The sequence below is a fragment of the Balaenoptera acutorostrata genome, chromosome 20 (assembly GCF_949987535.1).
Source record: "Balaenoptera acutorostrata chromosome 20, mBalAcu1.1, whole genome shotgun sequence".
Classification (NCBI taxonomy): Eukaryota; Metazoa; Chordata; class Mammalia; order Artiodactyla; family Balaenopteridae; genus Balaenoptera; species Balaenoptera acutorostrata.
This window is the reverse complement of record NC_080083.1, coordinates 51,007,244-51,028,143: the sequence shown is the minus strand read 5'-3', so window position 1 is coordinate 51,028,143 and position 20,900 is coordinate 51,007,244. Positions and strand designations below refer to the sequence as shown.

Here is a 20,900-nt window from a genome sequence, read left to right as displayed (position 1 = left end):
TACGTGAGAGTGTTGATTTCCCTTGTTTAAATCATAATTCAATATTTATTGGAGCTGTTTGCCAGGAAACCTTTGTAATATATTCTGAAAATAAATAGGTACAACTGTTGTTTCTTAAAAGAACACATTTTTTCTTGGCTTTGATCAGTAAGAGAATAGCTCAGAGCTTCCAGATAAGGACAGGTGCAGGTGTGGCCTGAGGACTTGTTGCTACACGACTCAGGTGCAGTTTAACTGCTGTTCTTCTCACCCTGTGAGATTTGGTTAACAGTAAAGGAAGGTTGAAGATAGCTATCAAATTGCATTTCACGGAAGAAGCCAGTTGGTGGCCCCTACTAGCTCTGGCTCAGGGCTTGGAGGATGCGGGTGTTAGAGAGGACAGTGTCTCATGAGGTGGGTCTGATAGGATGTGTACATGTTTGCCTCTCGTCTTCTTTTTGTTTCTGTTTACAGGTCAGGGCCCCTCAGTGGAATTCAGAAGCAGAACTGATGCCTTCAGAGTTTGTTTTTTGTGGGACGGGAGAGAGGACTGTGACTTTTTTTTATCACTTTAATTATTACCCTTTTTTAACTCTCAGTTATTGATGCTTCTTCATTGCAGTGGCAGCAGTGGCATAAAAAATAAATAAAATTTCTCCATGCACAAAGTGCGTCTGATGGACGGAAGATGACACAGGAAGGACGTATTTCAGTTGGAGGAAATTTCTCACTGTGCTCGGGGGCTGAGGTTGCCCCAGCAGGACACCTGCCGTGAAACTTCCAAGCGAAATCCGGTGCCTGGGTCAGGCCCAGCCTGGGCCAGGAGGCATGTTGGGGAGAGACCTGTCCCCCACAAACCTCTCAGCAGGCATCCCTGGTCCCCCCTTCCCCTCCTGGGCCCCGGCCCTGGGCTGAGGAATCCCACCAGGTGGATGGGGGAGCCTGTGCCTGGGGGCTGTGCCAGGTGCAGGGAGTGGCTGCTTCTGCCCCATGGTGGCTGCCCGCCATGTCAGCCCAGCATTACCAGGGACTAGAGCCAAGGCTGGAGCTTTTCCTGGAGTGCCGCATCTTAGGTAGGCCGCCAGCGAGTGCAGTCAAGGCAGAGATATCGGGGAGTACCTCAGAGGTATGGCAGGCACGCAAGCGACAATTTTATGATGTTTCCCTGCTTTTGTGATGGCACAGTATCTGTCAGCTTTTTTTTTTTGGCTGTGCTGCGCAGCGTGCAGGATCTTAGTTCCCTGACCAGGGATCAAACCCATGCCCCCTGCAGTGGAAGCGCAGAGTCTTAACCACTGGACGCCAGGGAAGTCCCCTCTGTCAGCTTTTTAAACTGCAGTTTGCTACGATTGCTTATTCTAAAATATCTACTTTTGTATATAATTTTATATTCATAAGTATATATATTCCTATATAAAGGGTTGCCAAAATTGTATAAACCTCAGGCCCAAAGGCCACTGGACCCCCAAGAGTTGCTGCTTGTGGAGTGTTCTGTTCCCTGAAGGCCCCTCTGTGCATCTGAGGATAAGCTGGCACAAATGGATTGGGGAATATTCTCCCCATGTCCTCTCACATTCCCCTCCTTCAGATCTAACTTGCTGCTTCCGAAACACCAGGAAATTGTATAATTGGTGGCGTCCAGAACAGACTGAGGCAAGGCCTGGAAGGCTATCTTGGGAGTGAAGTGTGTATCTTCAGGGCTTGGGTTTTGAGATCGCTCTCAGGCTCATTGTAGGTTTGTGGCTCAGAACACCAGCTGAGACGACAAAGAGGGAACTCTCGTGGAAGAGGGTCTGATCGAGGTGGGTGCCCTGACTGTAAAAAAAAAAAAAAAGCCGGGGTTCTGACAGGGTTCCGTCTTGCTGTGCAAAGTCCCACTCGGGTGGTTCAGCAGCCGTGGAGGCCACAGGCCACCACTGTGCTGTCTTGAGCTTCACGTCTGCAGGGCAGTGTCAGAAAGACACTTGTAAACTGTTGGGACTCTGTTATGGGATGATGTTATGGGCTGGATTCTGTTTGGGATTCAGAGGGAATCTGGGAAATTACAGCCAAAATCAGGGAGGAACATGCACATTTTGGAAAGTTCAGTTTGCTTCAGAGAGCAGTGCACCCAACCCCTGGAAGAAGGTGCCAGTTTGCTCCAAACAGACATGAATCTAGCAAACCTTTACCCTGCATCACACAGGACTGTGTGTCTATGACATCCTAGTGGAGGGGTGAGGAACCCATCCTAGTGGATGGTCTTAGAAGCCTGGAGACCTTCCACCTCTGGTATAATGGAAACCATGCTGTACTAGGGGCTGGGGGACCAGTACAAGAGGCGAGTCTTAGGTGAGTTACGTGAGTTTTGAATCCATTCCTAAAGTGGGCCCAGCAGAAGACCTAAATAGACATTTTTCCAAAGAAGACACACAGATGGACAACATGAAAAGATGCTCACCATGGCTAATTATTAGAGAAATGCCAATCAAAACTACAGTGAAGTACGACCTCACGCCAGTCAGAATGGCCATCATTAAAAGTCTACAAATAAATTCCAGAGAGGGTGTGGAGAAAAAGGAACCCTCCTACACCGTTGGTGGGAATGCAAATTGGTGCAGCCACTATGGAGAACACTATGGAGGTTCCTTAAAAAACTAAAAATAAGACTTCCCTGGTGGTCCAGTGGTTAAGAATCCACCTTCCAATGCAGGGGATGCGGGTTCAATCCCTGGTTGGGGAACTAAGATCCCACATACCACGGGGCAACTAAACCTGCGCGCCGCAACTAGAGAGAAGCCCACAATGAAGAGCCTGTGTGCCGCAATGAAGACCCAGAACAGTCAAAAAAGAAAAAAGAAAAAACCCACTGACTTTCAACCAGGAGCAATTTAAAAACAAACAAAAAACCTAAAAAACTAGAGTTAGCATATGATCTGGCAATCCCATTCCTATCATATATCTGGAAAAGGTGAAAATTCTAATTCGAAAAGATACATGCGGGGCTTCCCTGGTGGTGCAGTGGTTAAGAATCCGCCTGCCAAGGCAGGGGACACAGGTTCGTGCCCTAGTCCGGGAAGATCCCACATGCCACAGAGCAACTAAGCCCGTGCACCACAACTACTGAGCCTGCACTCTGGAGCCCACGTGCTACAACTACTGAAGCCCACATGCCTAGAGCCTGCGCTCTGCTGCAAGAGAAGCCACCGCAATGAGAAACCCGCACACCGCAATTAAGAGTAGCCCCCCGCTCGCTGCAACTAGAGAAAGCCCGTGCCACAGCAACGAAGACCCAACGCAGCCAAAAATAAATAAATAAATAAAATAAATTTATTAAAAAAAAAAAAAGATACATGCACCCCAGTATTCATAGCAGCACTATTTACAATAGCCAAGACATGGAAGCAACCTAAATGTCCATTGACAGATGAATGGATAAAGAAAGATGTCGTATATATATACAATGAAATACTACTCTGCCATAAAAAATAATGAAATAATGCCCTTTGCAGCAATATGGATGGACCTAGAGATTATCATAAGTAAATCAGAGAAAGACAAATAACCATGTGATATCACTTACATGTGGAATCTAAAATATGACATAAATGAACTTATTTATGAAACAGAAACACACATAAAAAACTTACGGTTACCAAAGGGGAAAGCGGGTAGGGGAAGTATAAATTAGAAATTTGGGATTACAGATACAAACTATATATAAAACAGATAAACAAGGACCTACTGTATAGCACAGGGAACTATATTCAATATCTTGTAATAAACCATAATGGAAAAGAATATGAAAAAATATAAATGTATAACTGAATCACCTTGCTATACAGAAATTAACACAACATTGTAAATCAACTATACTTCAATAAAATAAATTTAAAAAAAATAAAAAATAAAGTGGGCCCAGGTAACAACACCCATGGGGTTGTTGGAGATGAACTAACTCCCTGGCGAGAGCCCTGCCAGTAAACACTGCTCAGCATGTCTAGAGCCTGTCTCTCAGGGTGAGGGGTGGGGGGCAGCTTCCTCTGTGTTCCTCATCTTCTCCCAGTGAAATTGCTTCCAAAAGCTCCTTGTGTGAGAACTTGCCTCCCGGCTGGGGTTTCCTCTTGGGCAGATGTGTGCGGATATCCTGGAAATTGTTCAGAAACAGCGATCAGAGATCAGAGTGGTGGGGGACTGGGGTGGGCATGGAACAGCCGCCCCATCACAGCCGACTCTGAATTCCTAAGAGGCGGCAGAATACCCCTCCCTTTCCCAGAATCTGTGTGAGGGGCATGAACCCAGTATGCTTACGGTGAAGGCCAGGATGGTGGGCTAGCCTTGACACCTGGAACACGTCCACCGGCCCTGCTGGCAGCCAGGCCTTAGGATCCTAACCCCTGCCCCAGCTGCCTGATATCAGAACGGGCTGTTGTGATGGCCCTGGGGCTGTGCCTACAGCTACCTTCCTGGTGCCCCTTTTCTGAGCAGCGTTACACCCTCCCCACCCTCCTGAGACTCCCCTCAACACGGAGCAATGGGACACTTTTGGCCATGGGCTGTGTTTCCCTTCTCGGTGCCACCGGACTCGGTATTCACCGTAAGGATCTGAGTGAGCAGGAGAGTCGCTCCTCTGCACAGTGACCCCAGTACCTTGGCTGGTACTACCACCCCAATCCACACCCCCAGATACATTTCCTGAGAACTCCTGCAATAGCTGCCTGAGTTTTAGCTACAGTTGGGGCTGAGAGGTGCCTTCTGCACCTTTGCAGCCATCATTCTGGTTCTTGGGGAACCAGGAGACTGGCCGTAGTGGGGAAGGGGCTGCTTGGATGTGTCTGAGTCACATCTCCCAGTTGAGCTTCCTACCACAAACCAAAACTCAAATGCAGGCTTGGGAGGAGGGCAGGCTGGTTTGCAAAGTCAGAGTGCTCTCCTAGGCATGTGTCTTCATGCTGAGGATTCTGTCCTTGGACCCAGGGCTACTCAGATGGGAGCTGGGAGGCCTGGGGAGCAGCCCCAAGTGCCTGGGTTCGGGACCAGTAAGATGGTGTGCCCCTGCCTGGCTGCCACCCAGCATGTTCACCCTACTTGGACAAACCGTGGCCACAGCCCAGAATGGGGCTCAGTCAAGACCAGCGTCTCCTGCAAGAAAGGGCAGGAGGGGGCAGAAGGGTGGAGCTCATGGGCACCTGACCCCGGCAGCTTTGGGACTGGGTTTAGACCAAAGATTTGGAATTCCGAGAGAACAGAGAAAACAGGATGGAAATCATAAGGAAAGAGCTGAAGAAGCTGAAGGCAACTTCCCAGGGTTGGAGGACCCAAGTTTCTATCCTGAAATGGCCCACCTGTCCTGCCCAGAGGAGGCTCATCTTGGGCACTTCCCTGGGGAATTGTCACATACCGGCAACAAAGAGAGGATCCAAAAGCCTCCAGAGAGAGAATTGTTTCCACACAGAGAATTAAGAATCCAACTGGCTTCCAGCTTCTCAACAGCACAGGAGCTGGAAGGTGAGGCCACAGAGCCATCTCAGTGGTGCAAGAACAGCCTGCCTTCCATACCCAGCAGGACTGCTCATTGAGAATAAAGACGTCTGCAGAAGTGCGAGAGCTCATCTTTACTGTCACAGATCCCTTTTCAGGATGCAATAGGAGCTTGGGCTTCGCCAGACTGAGAGGGAGAGCTGGGAGGAGGGAGACTTGCGGGGGTCAGACCCTTCGTCCAGATGCCAAACAGTCTCCTGCCCACCTGCTCTCGGCCATGCATGTGTGAGGGCATGTGTACATGCCTTTGTGCACATGGCACGTGTGTGTGTGTGTGTGTTCTTAATATTTATTTATTTATTTGGCTGCACTGGGTCTTAGTTGCAGCACGTGGGATCTTCATTACGGCATGTGGGATCTTTAGTTGTGGCATGCGGGATCTAGTTCCCTGACCAGGTATGGAACCTGGGCCCCCTGCATTGGGAGAGCAGAGTCTTAACCACTGGACCACCAGGGAAGTCCTGGCACATCTGTGCCAGGAAGCTCCCTTCCTGGGACAGCCAGCCTCTGTAATCAGGAGTCCCACTCCGGGTGTGGTCCGCTGCCTGGTATCAGAACCCCAAGAGCAGACTCTATCTCTGATGGGCACCAGGCGCCCTGACGAGCAAGCCCAGTGCCAGCAACCGGTGTCACCAGGCAGTGCCTGGGGCCTGGCAGGACGTGGTCAAGACCGCCAGCCTTCTGTGGACTGTGTGAGACCTAGCAAGGCCTGTGACCCGCATCCCAGGGACGGCAATCTCCCCTGGACTGTCCTGGGTATTGCTGGGTGGGAGGGCTCTGGACCGAGGCCCAGAGAGGGTTCAGGGAGCCTCCGTACAGGGAGGTCAGGCCCTACAGGGCCCTGGGCGAGTCCCAGGCGGGTCCAGACTCACTGACTGTGGACACACGGAAGGGCACCGCCCCCACGTCTGTCCCGCTATCAGAGAGCTCCGCCCTCCTCCCATAGCGCTGGGTCCGCCCGGCTTGGCCTACGGGGTGGGGGCGGCGAGCGCTTGCCCGGCCTGACTGAACCCCCGCCCTCACCCTCCTGCGAGAGGAAGACCGGGAGGCCGGACACCCGGGCGCTGGGAGCCCTTAGGCCGCACAGACCGGCGCCTCCACCACGGACAGCTGCCTCGGCAGCGGCGAGCTCGCGTCCGGGCCCGCTGTCTGCGCGGTCCCAGGTCCCCCGTGTCCCCGTGTCTCCCGTCCCCCATCCCTCCCCCGGCCCCATGGAGCAGCTGCTGCGCGCGGAGCTGCGCACCGCGACCCTGCGCGCCTTCGGGAGCCCCGGGGCCGGCTGCATCAGCGAGGGACGCGCCTACGACACGGATGCCGGTCCCGTGTTCATCAAGGTCAACCGCAGGACGCTGGTGCGTGCCCCCCACCCCATCCCATCCCACCCCACCCCTCCCTGCGGCCTGAGCCTGCCCCGGGAGCTGGAGGGGAGAAGGGGTTGAGGGTGGGGGAGGGCTGGAAGGAAGGCGGGGAGGAGAGGAGGGTGGCGAAGGGGCTCAGACGCTCAGGGGCTCAGGGAGAGGGAGCGCCGTGGTCTGGTCCTGGGCCAGGCCTGGCAGTCACAGCCCCGGGGTCAGCTTGCGGCCTTGCAGAGGCTCAAGCGATTTCTGTGGGATTCCGAGGTTTTGTCTGCTGCGGGATTAATTTACTTCCTTTTGCCTGGATGCACAGGAGTTTTTGGTGTCTGTTTTAATTTCTCAACCATTCAAGCATGGGGGGTGGTGAAGCTTGGGGTCCTGGGCTGCTTCTGCCACTCCCTTGGGGCTCAGCTCTGGGCTCCGCTCCCCACAGCCCCTGGGTCCTCCCCGGCAGATGGAAGGAGGAAGGAAGAACCCTTGCCTGACACAGAGGGCCAGGCTTCTGCTCCTCCTACTCACAGGCCATGCTTGTGTTTGGACCTGGTTTCCATCGCCTGCTTAAAATATTGCTGTTAAATATACATGGAAAATAGTAACACTTTACAGATGGAGAAAACTGACCACAGTGTGTGCACCTCAGATGCTGAGGATGGCGCTCCCTTGGCCCTGGTGGGCAGCTCCAAGGAGGCCCCTGGTGCTCTGTGGGCCAGGCCCCTTTGAAATGCGGCAGTGGGGAGGGGGTGTTGGCTGTGGGCTGGAGAAAATCCCAGAGTGACCCCTCCAGTCCCCCTGCAGCACTGCCAACGTTTAGGATGGACAATGGGTCAGCACTGGTCCGGCATCCCTGCTCTGTTGGCACCAGGAACTGTTAAAGAATCTGGTTTCAGTACCCAAATCCCTCAAAACAATAAGGCCCGCCCACTGGGAAGCGGTATTGGGTTCAGGGTTCACGGTGGCCCTGGAAACTTCGCAGCTGGTTCCTGAAAGCTCTTCCAGGCTGGGATCCCATTTTTCAGCCTTGAAACCTTCAGTGCTGGCACACAGTAGGTGATCAATCAATACACGAGAACAGGTGATAGGTGAGGCCCTCAGGATGTGGGCAATCTGGAGCCCAGGTGTCCTCTTCCCCTGTACGTTTGGGGTCTCACCCTGGGAGCATGGCTGGGGGTCACTGGACACCCCGCTCCATGATTCTAGGTGTGGATTGGCAGTTAGGAGGACACCTTGCACGTTTTCCCCTCAGGTCCTTGAATTAAAGGATGGAATTCTTTTCCTGTGTGGAAATAGATGCTTTGATCTTGTTCACAAAGGTTAGTTCTATAGCCAGATGTATTCGCAAATCATATTAACAAACACATTTTTAACCCAGATATAGTGTACCTAAGGTGAGAGTTCACCTAATTTAAAATTGGGATATTTGTACAAAATGTTTTAGAAGTAGGAAGACCCCTGGGTCCCAGTGGAGGCTGTTCCGCTGCCCTGGGGAGTGGCTGTCTTCTTCTTGGGTGGGGTGCATGGCTCCTTCCCAGCCTCCAGGCCCTGGTGGGTGCTTGCCTCTGGGGACCAGCCCTGGACCCCCCCAGCCCCTGCCTTCCCCTGCCCCAAGTGTGTGCCCCAGTCACTTTGGCATGCCCCCCATGCTGCCCCTCATTTGCTGTAAGTGCTCAAGGCATCGTGGGGGCAGGTAACCTGGAAGGGGACCCAGGCGCAGCCCCATACCCTCCACTAACCTGCACTTCAAGGCACCCCACCAGCACCCCCATGGCACCGTGTGGCACCCCACAGCACCCCACTATACCCCCAGCACTCTCATGGTCTACTACAACACCCCATAGCACTCCCACCACCCCACAGTACCTTCATGGCACTCCCAGCACCTCCCAGCACCCCCATGGCACTCCTAGCACCCGAAGGTTTCCCCAGCACCCCCAGAACCCCACCCCACCATGGCTTGTGCTTCCTTACCTCTCAGAGCAAGCGCTTGGTGCAGGCCTCAGTATCCTGTCCACCCTAAGCTCTCGGTGCAGCCCCTTCCTATCTAAAGGGGGCCACATTGCGTCCCACCCTCTGGGGGCGGTTGCCTTGCTCTCCAGCCAGTTTTCAGCAACTGGAGGTCCTGGGTACTTGCGATCCCACATGGTGGCTTCTGTCCAGGGCTGTGAGCCTCAGCCTGGCTGCGTAGCCCCTGCTGGCGTCGGAGTTCACGGCCGTGTTCTGGACGCAGGCCCGGCAGATGTTTGAGGGGGAGATGGCGAGCCTGGAGGCTCTTCGGAGCACCGGCCTGGTGCGGGCGCCTCAGCCTATCAAGGTGATTGACCTGCCTGGAGGTGGGGCTGCCTTTGTGATGGAGCATCTGAAGATGAGGGGCCTGAGCAGGTGAGAGAGAGAGAGAGTATTGTGTGTGTGTGTGTGTGTGTGTGTGTGTGTGTGTGTGTGAGAGAGAGAGAGAGAGAGAGAGAGAGAGAGAGACAGGGAGACAGAGAGAGAGAGACAGAGAGGAAGACAGAGACAGAGAGAGGGAGACGAGAGAGAGGGGGAGCAGCCTCTTGCTGAGCTGCCCATATATCTCCGTGCAGGGAGCAGAGGCAGGGCCAAGAACCACACCTGCCATCCCTGATGGAGACAGGAGCTCTTGCTTTCCATGCAGGGTCAGTTTGAGGTTAGTTTGGCTCCACAAAGCTGTGCCAGATAAGCGTGTTTGAACCATCCATTGCTTTGTGCTCAGAGGGCACCCGTGCCAGCTCAGTTTGGGCAGTGAGGTCTGATCTAGAAATTATCTGAAGTCCTTAATTGTTTTTCTAATTATTAAAGTTATGTATATTCATTGTTTAAAAAATGGTGGAAGACGCAAACTCATGTAAAGAAAACTAAAGGCACCCGTCATCCCAGAAGCAGGGAGCAGTCACTGTTAAATTTTGGTGTGTGATTATCACCCCAGTCTTTTTCTTATATGTGATTTACATTTGCTTTTACAAAATTTGGGAGCCTTTTTTTTTTTTTTTCTACTTAACATTACCTTTTCCCTTGATTTGTCCCTTAATTCCCAGTACCTCCGTGGGCTTCAACAGAAGCCTACCCCTCTTGGTGATTTTATACTATTTTGTTTTTTGGAGGTCATTGCCTACAGTTCATTTTTTTCAGTTTTTAAAGAACAGAGAGTAGTTTTTAAGGTATTTAAAACATTTCTCAAAATGGAACATGCTAGCTGGTTGTTGTTTCTTATTTTAATTGGCTGCATTTCTTCTTTCCTCAGTCAGGCATCAAAACTAGGAGACCAGATGGCAGATTTGCACCTTTACAACCAGAAGCTCAGGGAGAAGTTGAGGGAGGAGGAGAACAGAGTGGGTATGTTCAGACTGCTGTTGTGCACCCTTGACCTGGGTGCATCTACCCTGGGTTGGTGCTCAGGGGGGACATTTCAGTAATGGGTTGGGTTGCACACCACCTGCCTGTAGACTGCAGTGTGAAACAAGAGATTGTTAAATAAGAATTTTGATCATAAGCTAGTAGAATCAGCTCATGACCCCTTTTATATCCAGCTCTGCTGTCCAGTGTGCTTGAGATAGGCATGTCCTTGCTGGTCCATGTGTGGACCAATTGCTACCACATGTAGTACATCCTCAGCCACCCATGTTCCAGGAGTGCAGCCCAGGCCCATCCTGATGCTCTGCTGAGGTCTGACGTTTAAGAGAATGACAAGCGGCACTTTCTGTTGACAGGCCAGAGGGCTGAGGGCGCCGGGCCCCAGTATGTGACCAAGTTTGGCTTCCACACGGTGACGTGCTGCGGCTTCATCCCACAGGTGAGTGCCTGGGGGAGGATGCTTCTGCTTAGTTCCTGACGCCCCAATGCTGGCCACCCCACCCCTTGTGTGTGACAGAGTGCCAGTCTGCTGGGCACCAGCAAGTCTGACTATCTGATTTCTGAAAGCAGAGTGTGAGCTGTGATAAGTGGGCTGGGGAGAGTAGATGACGAGGTTCACTGAGCAGAGCTCAGAGGAGGTGGGGAGCTGTGGGGCAGGTAGAAGAGCATTCTGAGCAGAGGAAACAGCAGGTGCAAGGGCCATATCACAGGAGGGCATGTGCTAGTGTGGAGGATGGAAGTGGGTGGGGGTAAGGCAGCATTAGAGGTCAGGGACTAAGTCCTGGTCACTCAGCCCCTCTCCTGGGGCCTTTAAAAATTATTAGTACAATTGAAAAAAAAACTATTAGTACTATAGAGATGTAATTCAGTGACATAAATGTCACTTTTAAAGTGTACAGTTTAGTGATTTTTAGTATATTCACAGTGTTATGCAGCCATCACCACTGTCTGACTCCAAAACATTTTCATCACCCCAAAGAGAAACCACATACCCATTAGTAGTCACTCCCCATTACCCCGCCCTCAGTCACCGGCAGCCATGAATCTCTGTCTTTAGGATTTGCCTATTCTGGACATTACATATAAATGGAATCATATTGTACAATAGATATACTTTTATGTCTTCCTGGTGTGGGCAGAGGGCTGTTCCTCCAGGCGGAGGTCACTAGGGGCAAGATCCTTATGAAGCTGGAGGCAGATTTAGGGATCTTAGTCAAGGGGTAGCCCTCACATCTGGGGTCCCTAGAACTGTACCTGGTGGTTTACCAGGCTTGTTAAGACCCCATGAATCTCTGCTGAAGCCAGCTACCCTGGGGGTTACACACCTGTCTGGAGCACACACCTGTCTGGAGCTAGGGACCAGCACGATAGTGTGGTCCCAGGCCAGTATGGCCAAATGTGGCTTGTTATCCTGCTTCAGATGTTGAGTTTAAGAGCTATGAGTCTACAGAGATTTGGTTGACCTCACACAGTGGCTTTTCAAGAACTGAGGAATGAACTTGTACACAGAACCCTGATGTGTGAAGCAGGTGAGGATGGGGCTGGCCTGTTAGGGACACAGGCAGCCCCTGAGTGCCCCTTCAGAGTCCAGGATCAGTGAACCAACCTAGTTTAGCTGCAGCCCGGCCAGGAAGGGGCAGGAAACCTGGGAGGACACCTGGTCCCCCTCCTTGTGCTGTGACAGGATGGTACTGGATGTAGTGTCTGACGGACATAGCCTGGATGGACCAGCCTGAAGTTTCAGGAGGCTCCCTGCTCCTTGGGAGGACTGAGTGGGCCCTTAGGGGCTGCAGCCGTTCATGGGGCAACCGTGAATGGTGGCACCTAGTGAGCTGAGCCCCGTTGGGGCCATTGGCTCGGTCAGAGGACTGACACAGTTTGTTTGCTGCCGTGTCTGACTCAACTCCCCAGTTGCCATCGCAACACCAGGAGGCAGGTTGCCATTGACCCATTTTATAGATGAGGAAAATGATGTGCAGAGAAGCCAGGTGGTGCCTGAGTCATGCAGCTGGTAAGCGCAGGGGCCAGGGTTTGGCCCTGTCTGGCTTCAGAGCATAGGCCCTGACCGCCACACATCCTGACCCACCTGGTCCAGGTGAAAGCTGGGTCCTCCCACCAGCTATGCACCCAGGCGGCCCCGCCTTTGGTAGCTCAGGGGAAGGTCATGTCTTTTCGTGGGTGAGGGGATCACGGCCCATTGGTTCAGGTGGAGGGCTAGCCAGTGCTGGTCTCCAGCTCCAAACACACAGTCTATGTCTTCATGACGTGGTCATCTAGGAGGTAGACCGAGGCTGGGACACTAGGGGCCTGGGCAGGCAGATGGGGCACGAGGGCATGCCATCCCATATGCCTCAGGCTGTTTGGGGAGGGGGCCTGCCGCCTTCTCTTGAGGTGCACCTAGCACCAAGGGGGTGAACCCAGGGCCTCAGCCACCACAGCCCTCTGCAGAGGGAGTCTCCCTGCTGAGGATTCTGACCAGAGATGCATGCTCTCCAGAAAGTTCCTCCCTTAAGGAATTTCACAAAGTAACCCTTGTATAAAATAAGCTTTGCATCTTTTTTTTTTTTTAAACAACTCTATTAAGGTATAATTGACGTAAAATAAACTGCACCTATTTAAAAAGTACAGTTTGGTAAGTTTTGACATATGTATGCGCCTGTGAACCGCTAACCGCAGTCAGGTCAATGAGAATATCCATCACCAAAAAAAGTGTCCTCCTGCCCTTTTGTAATGTTTTCCTCCTGCCCTTCTCTGCCGCTGGCAACTGCTGATCTGTTTTCTATCACCATAGATAGGTTTGCATTTTGTGTAATTTAATATAAATGGAATCATATGGTGTGTACTCCTTTTTGTCTGGCTTCTTTCACTTAGCACAAACATTTTGATATTCATCCATGTTGTTGCCTGTGTCAAAAGTCCATTCCATTGTATGATAAACCATAGTGTGTTTATCCATTCACCTGTTGATGGACATCTGAGTTGTTTCCGGGTTTTGCTTTCACAAATAAAGCTGCTATGAACCTTCATGTGCAAGAGTTTGTGTGGACAAATGCTTCCATTTATTTTGGGTAAGTACCTAGGAGCCAATGACTAGGTCAAATGTAGGCTTATATTTAACTTTTTAAGAAACTACCAAAATATTTTCTGAAGTGGTTATACCATTTTACATTCACACCGTCAGTGTACGAGCGTTCCAGGTCCTCGGCATCCTCGCATACTTGGTATTTTCCTTTTTCTAAAATTGTAGCCATCCTAGTGATTGTGAGGTATCTCAGTGAGGTTCTATTTTCCCTGATGACTAAGGATGTGGAGCATCTATCTATTCATGTGCTTATTTGCCATATATTAGGGACATAATTGTTTAGGATTATTACATCTTCCTCATCAGTTGACTTCCTTTCCATAGTGAGATGACTTTCTTTATACTTGGTGAGATTCTTTGCTCTGAAATTTACTTCCATATTAATATAGCTGCTCCAGCTTTCTTTTGACTAGTGTTAGCATGATTTATCTTTTTTATCCTTTTAACCTGTTTCTGTTTTTATATATAAAGTGCATTTCTTGTACACAGCTTATAATTTGGTTAAAAAATATAATTGGGTTAAAAATAATTGCTTTATTTTTCTAACCTGTTGATCTCTGTCATTTAACTGGGGTGTTTAGACACATTTAATGTACTTATTGATATGGTTAGGTTTGGAACTGTTATTTCTTTTTTATTTGTCTTATCTGTTCTCTGCTCCCCTTTTACTCTTTTTTCTTTATTGTTGTTGTTTTTATAAATTTATTTATTTATTTATTTATTGTGCATTGGGTCTTTGTTGTTGGGTCTTCATTGCTAAGCGTGGGCTTTCTCTAGTTGCTGTGAGCGGGGGCTACTCTTCGTTGCGATACGCGGGCTTCTCATTGCGGTGGCTTCTCTTGTTGCAGAGCTTGGGCTCTAGGCGTGTGGGCTTCAGTAGTTGTGGCACATGGGCTCAGTAGTTGTGGCTCGTGGGCTCTAGAGCACAGGCTCAGTAGTTGTGGCACATGGGCTTAGTTGCTCCGCGGCATGTGGGATCTTCCCAGACCAGGGCTCGGACCCGTGTTCCCTGCACTGGCAGGCGGATTCTTAACCACTGCACCACCAGGGAAGTCCCACCTTTTATTCTTTATGCTCTCTTTCGAATTAACTTTTAATGTACTTATTGATATGGTTAGGTTTGGAACTGTTGTCATTTTTTTTTTTTTTTTTTTTTTTAATTTATTTTATTTATGGCTGTGTTGGGTCTTCGTTTTTGTGCGAGGGCTTTCTCTAGTTGTGGCAAGTGGGGGCCACTCTTCATCGCGGTGCGCGGGCCTCTCACTATCACGGCCTCTCTTGTTGTGGAGCACAGGCTCCAGACGTGCAGGCTCAGTACTTGTGGCTCACGGGCCCAGTTGCTCCGTGGCATGTGGGATCTTCCCAGACCAGGACTCGAACCCGTGTCCCCTGCATTGGCAGGCAGATTCTCAATCACTGCGCCACCAGGGAAGCCCTGTCATTTCTTTTTTATTTGTCTTCTCTGTTCTTTGCTCCCCTTTTATTCTTTATCTCTCTTTTGAATTAACTAAGTATTTTTAAAAAAATTATTTACTTATTTATTTTTGGCTGCGTTGGGTCCTCGTTGCTGTGCGCGCAGGCCTTCTCCAGCTGTGGAGAGCGGGGGCCTCTCTTCGTTGCGGCACACAGGCCTCCCACTGCGGCGGCTTCTCCTGTTGGGAAGCACGGGCTCCAGGTGTGTGGGCTTCAGTAGTTGTGGCTCGCGGGCTCTAGAGCGCAGGCTCAGCAGCTGTGGCGCATGGGCCCAGCTGTACCGCGGCACGCGGGATCCTCCCGGACCAGGGCCCGAACCCGTGTCCCCTACATTGGCGGGCAGATTTCTAACCACTGCGCCACCAGGGAAGTCCCTAAGTAAGTATTTTTAATGATTCCATCTTATCTCCCTTGTTGGACACCGATAACATTTGCTGTGCTCTTTTAGTGGTCGCTTTAGGGTTTAGGTGGATGCCATGCATAACTCTGTCCTGTGACCACCAGCTGCAGCACCAGCCCCTCCTTTCCCTTGTTGCTCAGGTGAACGACTGGCAGGATGACTGGCCAACCTTCTTCACCCAGCACCGGCTCCAAGCACAGCTGGACCTCATTGAGAAGGACTATGCTGACCGAGAGGCACGAGAACTGTGGTCACAGCTACAGGTGGGCACAGCAATTATCCTCTGGGAGAGGGGCTGTTCTCTTATGAGCCTCCCACATTTGTGTGGGACCCCCTGCTAGAACAGAGCCAGAGTGGGGACTGCTGAGCCTGGAGCAGAGCTGGCCTAGTCGTGGACCCATAAGTGTCCTGACTATTGGCTTGATGGGGAAACTGAGATGGGGATGGGACATGAGGGCATACTTGACCCCTGAGTGCACCTCTCACCTGCTTGGTCACCAGGTACTTAACCTCAAACTTTGCTCATGTGAAATGTAGGTGTTTGGCTTGTAAATGGTGGCATTTATTATTACTTTCTTGTCCATTCTTATGCTGTTTTTTTCACCAAGGCACAAAAACGTCTTACCTCTTAGAGCAGGTGTGGGTAGCAGGTGTGGGTAGCACTTTGAAACCAGAGTGATTGGTTTCAAAACGTAACTCTCAAAATGTTAAAAACAGAACTCGCATATCAGTCTATCAGCATGCATCAAAGGAATTTTATTTAACTCATTGCTGAAGTAATCAGGCTACAAAAGAGGTGCAGATATATATGTGCTGTGAAATAAAAGAATAGCGCAGAAAGTTTGCTAAGTTACATACAAAAAGACTCCACTCAGGTTATAGTTCATATTCTACATGACAATAAAACCATAACCTCTGAGGTTCTCTACTCTATTGTATGGAAATCATTAATATTGTAGCGCTTCTGGACCTAAATTAGTAGTAAATACTAAGACAACATTACATTTCCCTGGAGTCAGAGGATCCTTATCCCTGGGCTTGGTACAAAGTGGTGGTTGGACCCTGAGCAAACACAAGGTTGTTTTTGCCTTATTTCCAAGTACTGGATAAGGAGACGGTGGCTCCCAGGCCTGTGGTAACTCTGTGTACAATAATTATTTTCTTAGGTGAAGATCCCAGATTTGTTTTGTGGCCTAGAAATTGTCCCCGCCCTTCTTCATGGGGATCTCTGGTCAGGAAATGTGGCAGAGGACGACACCGGCCCCATTATTTACGACCCGGCCTCCTTCTACGGTCATTCTGAGTTTGAACTGGCGATTGCTTTGATGTTCGGGGGGTTTCCCAGGCCCTTCTTCACTGCCTACCACCGGAAGGTCCCCAAGGCTCCAGGGTTTGAGAGGCGGCTGCTGCTCTATCAGCTCTTTAACTACCTGAACCACTGGAACCACTTCGGGAAGCAGTACAGGAGCCCATCCCTGGGCACCATGAGGAAGCTTCTCAAGTAGCAGGCCGCCTGTGTCCCCTGCCCAGCTGCTTGCCAAAGGACCAGGGCGGCAGCACCAGAGGCGGCTTCAGAGATGAATAAAGCCCATGGTGGTTTCAGGGATGGAACTGTGTGTGTCTTAGTTTCACCTGCGTCTCCGTCCTCCATGCAGCTGGGTTAATTTATGGGGGCCCAGACCACCTGAAAGGTCTCCGGCAGGCTCATTACCTATTCCAATCTGGGGGGAACTTGGAGTTTGGATACTTCCATGACATTTGTACAGAAATTCACACAGATCTGGGGTTTGCTTAGGTGAAATTTGATGTCATGGCCCCCTGTGGATTCGGGTCTCCTGTTTCTGGCTTAGGCAGAGTTGGGGACCATGAGATGGGCCCACCTCTTGAGCAGTATCTCTGGGGCTGAGCAGGGCTCCAGGTCCACCTTACTGAGGTGGACAGGTGGAAGAAAGACCCCCCCCCCCCCATGTGCTGCAGCCACTGCCCAGCCGCTCTCCCGCGCTCCGTTTTGCAGCTGGTGTTTTTTGCTCGATAAGAAGGGTGTGTGTGTGTGTGGGGGGGCGGTAGCCTGGGGTGGGGGTGTGCCCTGGAGGGTGCCTGGAGTGGTCAGGGTGTCGGGGTGTCCAGGGGGTCGGCGTGTCGGGCTGCCACCGTGGAGGGGCGGGGCTGCCGGGCACCTCGGCCACCCGTGTGTGCATCTCGGAAGACCTGAGCCGCGCCGTTATCACTCCTCCCGAATCACCAATTATTTCGGGGCTTTACGAGCACCCACTCATCTGTTGTCTGGAAAGCGCCTGTCTAGCGAGCTGGAGCCACTCCCACTGTAGCCCTGCGCGCCTGCAGACGGCTTTGCAGAAAGATGGCCGGGACCTGAACTCAGCGCGCGTGCTCGGGGAAGGCTGCGCAGCCGGCTTGTGGGATCTTGTCGCCCCACCCAGTCCTCTGGCCCCGCCCCACTCGGGCTCGGCACCGCCTCCGCGCGCAGTAGTTTGGCGGCCGGCGCGCTCTGTAGCGGGGCCGGCGCGCAAGGTCGGAGGTCGTGGGGCGGGGCCGGCGTCATTGCCGCCTTCTCTGTCTCAGCAGTCTTGAGCGTTCGGTGCCTCGTGTCCCACGCCCCGCGCCCCGCGCGCGTGTGGAGCCGGCTGCGAGTCTGCGGGCACCGTCCGGCCGCCGAGGATGGCCTTGAGCGAGGAGCCGGCCGTGGGCGCCGTGGAGGATCCGGTGGAGGACCGGGCGGAGGATGCGGCGGAGGACGCGGCGCTGGCCTGCGGCGCCTCTCTCGAGTCGTTTGGCGAGAGCGCGGAGACGAAGGAGCTGCTCGGCCGCCTACCGGCGGTGCTCGGAGACCGCGCGGCCCTGGAGGGCGCCCTGGAGCGGTTCCGGGGTGCGCGCGGGCCGGAGGAGGGGAGGGGGGCAGCGCAGGCTGTGCAGGTCTCCTTTCTTGCGGTCCCAGACACGGGCGCGCGTGAGAGGTGGAGGGCAGTGGGCCTCCTGGCCGACCTCCGTCAGGAGGGGGCGGGTGGACCTCCCCTGGGCGGCTCATCTCCCAGTCCTGTCCCCAGCCTGTCCTGGGACCACAGCAAAGAGCATTTCCTCCGAGACAGCTGTGTGGACGGGGCAGTGGGAGCAGGAGAGGCGAGAACAGGTTGCAGCGGGCGGGGGCCGGGCTGGCTGTGCGGTTGCGGGGCCCCCACCCAGAGCCTTAGCTGTAGGCAGCTCCCATGGCTCTGCCAAGACTGTGCAGGGTGGCGCAGGATATCGGATAGGCGCACCGTAGGATGCTTAGTTATTAGTCTAGGTTCTCCAAGTTTAGACGGACCCTTGCCGTTGTCTATAACGGATAACTTCCAAATGACTCCTTAGGATCCCGTGGTTAGATAACTATGTAGGGTTTTGTGATTCAGTAAAACCGTCCTCGTGGACCCTTTTAGCTAAAGAAATTTCTATATAATTTTGTCTTCATGGGTTTGTAATGACAACTCTGAACTTCAGGAGGGGGCAGTGTGGCCGGCTGAGTGGAAAGAGCACACACTTCGGCAACTCGTCCCTGGGCTTGAATACCCCTCTGCCACTTGGGCTGGTTGCTTGATTGTGCTGTTTCTCTGGCTGTCTGTGGGCTGCGGTTAGCACTGAAAATACCTCTGGCGTAGAACTGTTCTGAGGGTGAGGTGTATATCCAGGGACCAGTGAAAGCCCACTTTCCCATTCCTAGGGAGTGGTCAGATGTGGAGGTGTGTGGTGCATAAGAACCGCCATAGCCCAGGTGGTCGTGGGATCTGATAGGAGCAGTTCTAGCTGCTGGTAGGAGTGGAAACTAGGCTGCCTGGGATTAAGGAGGCCGTGGTGTGAGGGCTGGGAGGGCACATGGCTTGGTGTGTGTGGCAGAGGAGAGTGAAGGGTGTGGAAGGTGTGTGTCTAATGAAGGGGAGCACTCAGCTTGGCTGTCAGCAGGCCGTGAAGGAAGGAAGAAGCGAGGACCTGAGAAGAAGGTGTGCTGAGCAAGCAGAGAGCAGAGGCCAGGGCACAGTGGCCCTGAGGAAGTAGGTGGGTGGGGCCTCACTCCAGCTGGCCTGTGCTCTTGGGAGCTGCCCTGCAAGTCACTGTGGGAAAACTTGAGTGTTTCCGAGGCTCATGTGCATGTTAATTCTCACATTGTTTTTCTTTTTAGTAATAATGGACAGATATCAGGAGCAGCCTCACCTGTTGGACCCACACCTAGGTAAGAACAGAGGCTGAGGATTTTGATTTTTGATCATTCAGTTACAGATGATCACAGAGGCCTTGGTGCATGGAGTGTGTGTGTGTTTGCGTGCCTGTGCACAAGCAGAGGGTATCAGGATGAAGTGCCCAGGTCTTACTGGTTAGTGGGGCCTACAATAGTAACACCTGCTCCTGGCAGTGAACTTGAGGAGGAGGAAAGTAGCGATAGTAACTTCAGTTGAAGGGCAGCATGGGATGGGGGTTAGGGTCACAAACCCTGGGGCTAGACCGCCTAGATTTACACCCCAGCTCTGCCACTTAGCTGCTCTGTGTCTGAGTTTTCTTGCCTGTGATATGGGGTCATCATCGCTACTTGCCCCCAGGGCTGTGGAGATCTTAGACACATCACCAGGGAGGCACCAAGGGTTAGCCTCAGCGTGCACACAGGTGCCTTTTAAAAAGTGGGCTGGTGCTGTGCATGCTAGTTTTTCTTTTTTAACAGGTTTTGTAGAAGGTAAGTTTTCTGAACTCTCAGCTGTCTCAGGCAGAATAAATACATTTCATGTGTGGTTGGCAGCTTGGCTGGGTGGGGATGGAAGGCATGGGTCCATCGTCTTCCTTCATCCAGTTATGCCATGTCCAAGTCTGAGTTTCTTTTTCAGGAGGCTTTTCTAGAACCTGATATTTTAGGAGGGTATGACTCGCTCTAGGCTTTTTTTCTTATGCTGGGCATTAGCTGGACAATTTTAGGCTGAAGACTTGCATCCTTTGGTACAGGGAACTTTACTTCTGGTGTGTTTTTGATCATTTCTCTGCTCTGCCTTCTTCTGGTGTGCCTGTGAATTTCCAAGAGTGATCCTCTGGGTCCCTAAGCTTTTCCCTTATAGTTCTGCTTTTGGATCTTTGTTTTGCATGTAGAAGATGTTCTTGAATTTATTTTGACAGTTGTTTTTACTTTATAAGAGTGCTTGTCCTTGGTTTGGTATATTTCAAAGTTGTCTTACAGGTCCGGTTTTCCTCCCTGGGGAGCACACATCCAGCTGCTGGGCCCTGTGGCCCTGTGGGAAGGGTCCTGCTGTGGGCCTCCTAGCCCAGAATTCCCTTTTGAGTCGGGCACCAAGCCTGGCTTCCAGCTCTAAGCCCTTCAGCCTCCCCTCTTCAGGACATCTCTGTCCAGGATAGCTCTGTGCAATGATGGAATGTTCTAGATCTGTGCTGTCTGGTAAGGTCACCACTAGCCACTTGTGACTGTTGAGCACTTGAAATATGGCTCGTATGACTGAGGAACTGAATTTTATTTTATTTTTTGTTTTTTTCTTTGAATCTTAAATTTTATTTGATTTAAATTAAAAAAACCCAAATATGGCCAGTTACTGTGGTATTCTCTACTCTCAAGAGTAAACCTTTAGGGCTTCCCTGGTGGCGCAGTGCTTAAGAATCCGCCTGCCAGTGCAGGGGACACGGGTTTGAGCCTGGGTCCGGGAAGATCCCGCATGTTGCGGAGCAGCTAAGCCTGAGTGCCACAACT

General features: G+C 51.8%; 2 protein-coding genes across 3 annotated transcripts in view; both read left to right on the top strand.

The window, feature by feature from the left end:
• Nucleotides 1-6,428: 6,428 nt before the first annotated feature.
• Nucleotides 6,429-16,778, top strand: FN3K (fructosamine 3 kinase). 2 transcript variants are annotated; one of them, XM_057536852.1, is made up of 6 exons: nt 6,434-6,851; nt 9,079-9,230; nt 10,108-10,199; nt 10,574-10,656; nt 15,313-15,435; nt 16,339-16,778. In XM_057536852.1, exons 1-6 carry the CDS (start codon nt 6,711-6,713, stop codon nt 16,675-16,677), a joined length of 930 nt encoding a protein of 309 aa, XP_057392835.1. In that variant the 5' UTR covers nt 6,434-6,710; the 3' UTR covers nt 16,678-16,778. The 2 variants fall into 2 exon arrangements, with proteins under 2 accessions (XP_057392836.1, XP_057392835.1); XM_057536853.1 differs by lacking the exon at nt 9,079-9,230 and having other exon boundaries at nt 6,429-6,851; nt 10,112-10,199.
• Nucleotides 16,779-17,719: 941 nt separating this feature from the next.
• The window catches only part of TBCD (tubulin folding cofactor D), a 175,908-nt gene continuing 172,727 nt past the window's right edge, over nt 17,720-20,900 (top strand). Inside the window, exons 1-2 of the mRNA XM_007185929.2 lie at nt 17,720-18,056; nt 19,341-19,391. Coding sequence (XP_007185991.2) covers nt 17,849-18,056; nt 19,341-19,391 — 259 coding nt within the window. The 5' untranslated portion in view covers nt 17,720-17,848. The remainder of the gene's footprint in view (nt 18,057-19,340; nt 19,392-20,900) is intronic.

Excerpts from the sequence above, each read along its gene's own strand:
- FN3K (XM_057536852.1), top strand. The coding sequence starts at position 6,711 with ATGGAGCAGCTGCTGCGCGCGGAGCTGCGCACCGCGACCCTGCGCGCC. Across the intron at positions 6,852-9,078 it reads AGGTCAACCGCAGGACGCTG|GCCCGGCAGATGTTTGAGGG; the intron begins GTGCGTGCCCCC and ends TTCTGGACGCAG. Across the intron at positions 10,657-15,312 it reads GCTGCGGCTTCATCCCACAG|GTGAACGACTGGCAGGATGA; the intron begins GTGAGTGCCTGG and ends CTTGTTGCTCAG.